The sequence below is a fragment of the Ammodytes marinus genome, assembly GCF_949987685.1.
Source record: "Ammodytes marinus genome assembly, chromosome: 12".
Taxonomy (NCBI): Eukaryota; Metazoa; Chordata; class Actinopteri; order Uranoscopiformes; family Ammodytidae; genus Ammodytes; species Ammodytes marinus.
The window spans coordinates 22971425-22978731 of record NC_137216.1 but is presented as its reverse complement, the minus strand read 5'-3'; the positions used below and the strand labels follow the sequence as shown (position 1 = coordinate 22978731).

At 41.9% G+C, this 7307-nt stretch overlaps 1 protein-coding gene across 4 annotated transcripts; it reads left to right on the top strand.

Annotated features, from left to right (window-relative positions):
- The first annotated feature begins 538 nt into the window (after nt 1-538).
- On the top strand, nt 539-7042 carry klf5b (Kruppel like factor 5b). Of its 4 annotated transcripts, none has more exons than XM_080038030.1 (5): nt 539-746; nt 1936-2082; nt 2901-3840; nt 3954-4013; nt 4673-7042. In XM_080038030.1, exons 1-5 carry the CDS (start codon nt 714-716, stop codon nt 4849-4851), a joined length of 1359 nt encoding a protein of 452 aa, XP_079894156.1. In that variant the 5' UTR covers nt 539-713; the 3' UTR covers nt 4852-7042. The 4 variants fall into 4 exon arrangements, with proteins under 4 accessions (XP_079894156.1, XP_079894155.1, XP_079894154.1 ...); XM_080038029.1 differs by having other exon boundaries at nt 1933-2082; XM_080038028.1 differs by having other exon boundaries at nt 1850-2082.
- Nucleotides 7043-7307: the final 265 nt, after the last annotated feature.

Here is a 7307-nt window from a genome sequence, read left to right as displayed (position 1 = left end):
TTGAATTGTGTGGAGTAAAATGAGGGAGTTAGAAGAAGGTTAGTTAAATATTTGATTTGAAGAGGAATTTTTATGAGGGTAAAGACAGCCTGCAGAAAATACCTCTCGCTGTCACTTATGACTGAATGGTGGTACCATACCCTATTAACAGTTTTTTTTTCCTTAATAATGTTTAGGTTTTGCATGTGACCCTGTCTAACCTCAGAGATACTCACATTTAAAACGTGTTCAGTCATGAGAGAGGGTGCAGTTACAGCATTTTAATTTAATGGGACAAAACTGCCCGAAGGAAAAACATGGATGGGAGTGGCAGTGAATGTCACGTTTAAAAAAATATATAAAGAAATCCTTTAACCCACACTGATTAACCTACAATGAAATGTGGCGTAGCGTTTGTCCATATCCGTGCCAACATCGTGGCATACCTGTGCTACCAGTTCCAGCATGTTGCACTGGCATTGTCATGGTGTAATAACTCATATACACCTGTGTGTGTGTGTGTGTGTGAGAGAGAGAGAGAGAGAGAGAGAGAGAGAAACTAAACCCTGTCAAGTCAATTCTGTTTTGTTAAGCCGAGGTATAGAACTGCTGCCACTGTGATCTCAAGAGGGCTGGAGGTTGGATTACTGATTCTCATTCACTGCTGAGCCGGATATGTTTGACTATATCCCAGGATGTTAAGAACATAAAAGGGCAGATCAAAAAAAAATCAGATGTCAACGTTTTTACGAGGTCAAGACAAACAGGTAAATATAAGCACTTGAACGCTGCACCTTTACAATTAAGTTTGGTTTATCATGGGGTAAAAAGTTACAGTGACACGCACAGGGCAGGTTTGGCGCAGATCATCATATTGCTGAATGTAAGTGTGTCACTATGTGTTTGAGAGAAATGCTGAGCTATTTTGATGGAACTATCCACTGCCAGTGTGTGTGTGTGTGTGTGTGTGTGTGTGTGCAGGCTTCACTGCCGGCTCAGGAATGTTGGCATCAAGTATGCAGTCCTGACAGACAGCTGCACTGCAGTGGCGTTTTTAACATGCCGGACCAGGACCCAAGCAAGCGCGCTGGAGGCTCCAATGCAAATCAGAAACCGCATCAGGGGAAGAAAAAAAAAATTATAGGAAAATTGCACTAACTTGAATCACTGTGGTAGCACAGATGAGACTCTTAATAGGCCATCATTCTAAATCTGTCCATTGAGGACTTAAAGGGCAAGAATGACCTTTTGTATATTTAAATAAAATCTGTAAAAATGTGCATTTAATTCAAGTTTAACCTTTTTAAACCCCTATTCGTCTCTTGGCCTTCAAGTCTTATTAAAAAGTTAAAGATGACACAACCTGTTCTACAAGAACCTGAAAAACACACACCCCTGATTAAACCAATGACATCCTGAGTCACTTTATTCTAAGGGCAGAGAATAAACGTTTATGGTCACCACCAACACTTGACACACTCATCCTCCTCTATTGCCTCTTTATCCCATCACGTGTTAAATGTTATTTCTACCCTCAGCCATTTCACCTCGTCCCACAACACACACACAGACACACACACACACACACACACACACACACACACACACACACACACACACACACACGAGCCTACCATTGCGTTAGGTGTACCCCGATCGGCTGCTTGTCCTGTTTATTTTCTACATGTTCAGCCCCGCCCTGCAGACGCGCTGATATCACGCAGTTGCGTAATTTGACAAGCCAACGCTAAGCAAAAAAAAAAAAAAAAAAAAAGGGAGAATGAACGTTTGACAGCTGGCTCTCCTTTTGCTCGTCACAGATTGTTTCGAAAACAAATGCTCACCTTTATGTTTAATTTATTCGTGACAGGATAGTTACAGTTAGGACTGTTATTACCATCTGCTTTTATGGCCGCCGCCGTGAGGAATAATGTTTGGGTCGCTCCGGGGCAGCAGCAGGACGCGCAGTTTCTCCGTAAAACCACAACTGCACCACCACTGACAGCCGACGGTCTGAGAGGAGGTGAAGAACATCATGGACAAGTGCTCTTTGGCACGAGGGATGCCGTCCCGGGAACTTCCTCTTTTCAGGATTACAATTCGGTAGGGGATTGCATTTTTGTTTTTCTTTTTGCATCTAGCATCACATTGTTTACTGATGCTGGTTTGACGTAGAGACCCTGTGTGTGTTTTTCTGATCAAAGCCAAACAGGGCTGCTTTCATTTAAAGATGCATATGCCTTATATTAGATGTAGGCCTGTGTGATTGCTTGAGTGTATTCGCTACTATTACTGTCCCAAACACTTGACTGATATATCGCTTTGACTGTGCGTCCGTATTGATGCTGACATTCACCGACTCGTTCCGAAGCCCAAGCAGTAGCAGCAGGGGCATGCATGGGGCTGGGATGTGAAACGTTGCACCCCGCTCCCGAAAACTTGTCAGGAAGATGCATATAGCAGCGCTGCAGAGCAACTGGATGTTCTAATTTCAGCCGCGAATTTCCAAACAGCTTAGGCTGGAGCGTATTCAAAAGGGCGTCTGCTGCTTGTTCAAAAAAAAAAAGGTGGGGGGGGGGGGGGGGGTTTAGGGGTGGTGGTGGATGGGGCGTCTTTGATGTGGCAGTGTGTGTACACAAGTGTAGGCCCCAAATGCATCCCCAGATTTAAACACAGCAGTTGGTTTTGTTATGTTGTGGGGCTTGGTTGTTAATGGAAGATGGGTGGTTTTTACAAAGCACAACAAGCTGGTCTTTTTGGAACATGATGAAATAACAAATCAATAACCTATGGAACAGCCTGGATCAATTCCTGGACACTTTTGCCTTTCTTATACCAGTGCATTGGGATAAACAGATAGTGATGCAACTTTTTTTTTAGGCTGACTCTGTAATTTCCTTTTTCCTCTTTTTGTTTTTCAGGGTAAACCGGATATGGACAGCTACCTGCCGTCACACCCACAGGACATAGTCAATTCCAAACTGCTGTGCAGGGACAGCGCCCTGATGCTGGAGCCGCCTTTCCCCGAGGACTTCTCCTCCCCGTACAGCGTCAACATGAGCCTGCTGCTTCCCGAAGTGGCGTACCTGCACCCTGGCCTGTGCAGGGCCGTGAGACAGATCAAAACAGAGCCGTCACACTCCCACATGCACCCCTCCTGTCAGGGCAACGGAGCGCCACCTACCTTCACAGATTACCCAGGTGTCTTTGCTGCTGCCGACAACCCCAACAGCCACGGCAACTTTTTCATCAAACAGGAAGTGCCCGATTTCCCGGACGTTCCCCTCTTTCAGCTTTTGAACTCTGACTTGGAGCAGCTGGCTCACGGGTCCCAGCTGAACCCAATCCCCATGGCTCCGTTGAGTCTTTCAATTGGGAACGTCCCAACGCAGAATCCAGCAGCGAAGCCCACAAGCGGCCCTCAGAGTTTTACCTTTAGTCGGAGCTTGGGGAACTTGGGTCCTCGTCAGCAGAGGCCGACCTATCTGCCGCCTTCTCCGCCCAGCTCCGAGCCCTCCAGTCCCGACAGGGGGAAGGAGCTCCTTCACAACCTGTCCCCGCCTCCCTCCTACGAAGCCAGCATCGCCTCAAAGTTAACTTTTCCCACCCATAATAATCCAGTCGATCCAGGGCAGTCTTCAACCCAAAGCCCTGCACACCAGAACTCCACTGTCGGATTAGTCCAAAGCCCACATCCCGTGCCGGTCCAGCGTTCAAGCCTGACACCGGTTCAGACGAGGCCGGGTGTTGTTGGCCCGCTGTCCCCAGTGTTGGCCCAGCCGGCTCAGGGCAACAAGTACAACAACCGAAGGCATAATCCTGATCTGGAGAGACGGCGGATTCACCACTGTAATGTCCTAGGTAAGTCTGTTGAGTTTTGCAACACTAGAAACAGAATTCTTTTTAGGCCACATCCAAGCTAGAGGAGAATGTTCTGTATTTTGACCTTGATGAGCGTTCTTTTTTTTCCTCAGGGTGTCAGAAAGTCTACACCAAGTCTTCTCATTTGAAAGCCCACCTACGGACCCACACAGGTAAAAAATCTGAGATCTGAGTTCAGGCCTTATTTTAGGGGTGAGGGTGGTGGATGTTGCCACGCAGAAAAACAAACTTGGCATGCAGATGCATTCTTGCTGCCGACAGACACTGGGCCCTCATCTCGCTGCTGTCAAATTGCATAAACCAGCAGCTTTCACTGAGGGGGTCAGGGAAAAAGACAGGGCACGCTGAGATTTACAATAAAAAATAAATAAAACATGAAGAACAAATACATGAAATAGAATCTAAAAAGGGTAGGTATAATAAGCTAGGTGTAAAAAATGCTTCGACCTACACCTATTGGGTCAGTATTGAGTATAAACAATGACACTTGGCCTTGTTTTTTTTGTTTTTTTCTATTTATGATATGTTTGTGATGATGTGTTTCGCCGCTTGCACATTTAAATTTGCTCCAGTCTGGATTTCAAGGCTAATGTTGTGTATCTATGTGATCAAAATAAACTAAACTAAACTATTTATGGCTCACAAGTTGAGGCGCGTGTTTGAGAAAATGATCAGCGTTTACAACAACTCGTCTATTCGACATTTGAGATATATGAAAGTCATGTTGGTTATCAAAGGGAATGTATCCAAATATGTTTTGTATGTCTGCTAGCTTAATTTTTAATTTTTTTAAATTTGTTGTCCACTGAAGGAGAGAAGCCGTACGAGTGCTCCTGGGAGGGTTGTGAGTGGCGTTTCGCCCGCTCCGATGAGCTGACTCGCCATTTCAGGAAACACACGGGGGTGAAGCCTTTCCAGTGCGGGGTGTGTAGCCGCTGTTTCTCCCGCTCTGACCACCTGGCACTACACATGAAGAGACACCAGAACTAGAGAAAAAAACCTCAACCTTCAAAATCAAGTCTAATCAGTTTTATTTTTCACTAAATATGGACAAAGAACTGGCCACTAACATATCAGCAAACAACTGTGGATTATTATTTCCCTCACCCACCAATGGGGACACTTTTATCTTGGCCCACAAGTAATTATTTCTTCAATTGTAAAAAGATCAAATATTATGGTTGCCTTATTTTATTTCCATATAGGGGACATTTGCAAAGGTGTCAGTCAAAACTAATTTGCCAAATGTTGTAATTAAACAATTACTTTTTCCTTTTTTTGCACTAAAGGTACACAAACAACTTCTAATACAAATATTTGATTTTCAAGTATTTCATTGTTCAGATCACATCGGCAATGTGTCATGGTTTGGACAGTTATTTAATTAACTTACATAGAACACTGCCATACTGTAAGTGCAGATATAGTGTGTCTATTAACTGGAAGGTCAAAGAATATGTGTTAGCCAGAAGGTCAGAGGGTTGATAGTGTTTGTGTTGCGTACGTAATATAGAAAGCAAGTCAGTAAGTTAAAGATTGTAGACACAGTAGGAGAAATAAATATTGGGAGAGCATAGTTTTGTAAGCCATGCTATGAGTGCAGCGCTTGAACCCTGACAGATTTATGGGTCACTTCGCCACTGGGGATCGTTTTTTTTCCAAAACAAAATCTACAATTACTCATACGAGTGAAAGAAAAGGGAAGATATTGGGACTGAGATATAAATCACATTATTCATTTGGACAGGATTATGAATGTTCCATATCTAACGCCCCTGTATTGTAACAATGTTGTGGTCATTACAGGAAGTGTTGAATGGCAGATGCAGAGATACATCCAATTGGTGCATTTTTTTGGATTTCTTTTATAACGCGGCGTGATTTTACTTTAACATTATAATCATTAAGGTTTTAACTTATTTGAATGGGTTTTTGTTTTGTCCCAACTCCAGCCACACGACAATATCTCATTTGACACTAAAGATAGACAAGTGCTTGCAACAAAATGTACAACTGCTCGGAGCACATGGCATTTCAGCAGCAGGTCAGAGTTATTTTCTCTCTCATGTAAGTTGTTATGATGGACTAATCGGGACTTATTTATCCCCGACTGTGTTTTGGTTGCAAATTTTGGGTTGGGAAACATAAGGTATTTTAAGAAAGGTTCATACTGTATTACTGATGGTTTGTTTCCATTGGTGGTTTCAAAGAGATGTCTTTGAGCTTTAGATTTGTGTTCCACACAGACCGAGCACCTGTCAGTCTGATTGTCCTTGAACGCTTTTGGTTTATCTTGACTTACTATCCACTTGGACAACTTTTGAAAAGTGCCTTTTAAATTATTATTTTATTTTTTTATGAATGAATGAAAAACAAAGCTGCCCTATTTGGGGCAAAGTTATTTTATTAGGTATGCTGCTCTGCTAAAACATGTTCTTAATGTTGGCCCTCCTTGTTTCCACATTCTAGCAATCTATATTTATGACCAAGTTTCTTAATTAATTGGGTCAGGTGAAACAAAAATAGATTTTTGGAAGTCTCTATAATTTGTTAAGATGTATATATTTTGTATCTGCTTTTTAAGGATACAATCTATTGATTGTTTTGGGGTGTATAAAGATCTGTAATTTTTTATTTTATTGCAGAGACGGTTTATTTTATTTTATTATCATTATTATTAGTATTTGTTTTGGCTATGTTTAAGAATGATCAAATTATAGAATGTTGTTACAGTCTACACTGTGGTGACTATCCAGCTAGGGTTGCAGCTCAGTGTGGTGTTTACCAGTGATTTATTGAAATGCTTCTAAGACGTAGATATACAAACAAAATATTTTGACCGGAAAAAAGGCGTGACATTATTTTGTGTCGTTGCTTCGTAACATGAAGATGTTGCCTAAATTGATCAAATGCGCTTTGAAGCCATGTGACTCCTCACAGTACAAATAAAAGTTTTGTGTTGAATATTTCTTCTTTTTGACTGATTTAAATTCCTATCATAATATAACTAACTTTGGGATACACTATCCAAGTGTTTCCATATTACATTTCTAAAAGTGCAAAGTTTTTTTTTCGAATTAAAATTTTAATGTAATGTTACAATGACAAGTTATGAATATGTATACATAATCATAAAGTGTAAAAAGAAGGTGCATTGATAGATAAAAAAAAACAAATGTTATTCCTCCCTCCCTTAGATTAGTCTTTGCGGTTCAAATTCTTTTAAGTTCTTTATGGAGCATGTGATTTGGCAGTGCTAAATAATCATTCCGAGGCACGCCCTTAATGCACTTGTTCTTCTTAATACTTAAATGTGATCAAAACAAAACCAGATTGCTTGTTGCTTTTGTCCTCGACATGAGTCATCACAGCCAGCCACGCTGACAACACGATGCCAAAAGAATCTGCACTAACCAGAGAAGTTGTCTGAGCTTGTCCCGGGTGCA

Bases quoted from the DNA above. Each gene is read 5' to 3' on its own strand.
- klf5b (XM_080038028.1), top strand. From the start codon at position 1,888: ATGGCCGCCGCCGTGAGGAATAATGTTTGGGTCGCTCCGGGGCAGCAG. The intron at 3,841-3,953 runs GTAAGTCTGTTG...TTTTTTCCTCAG, and splicing joins TCACCACTGTAATGTCCTAG to GGTGTCAGAAAGTCTACACC. The intron at 4,014-4,672 runs GTAAAAAATCTG...TGTCCACTGAAG, and splicing joins CCACCTACGGACCCACACAG to GAGAGAAGCCGTACGAGTGC.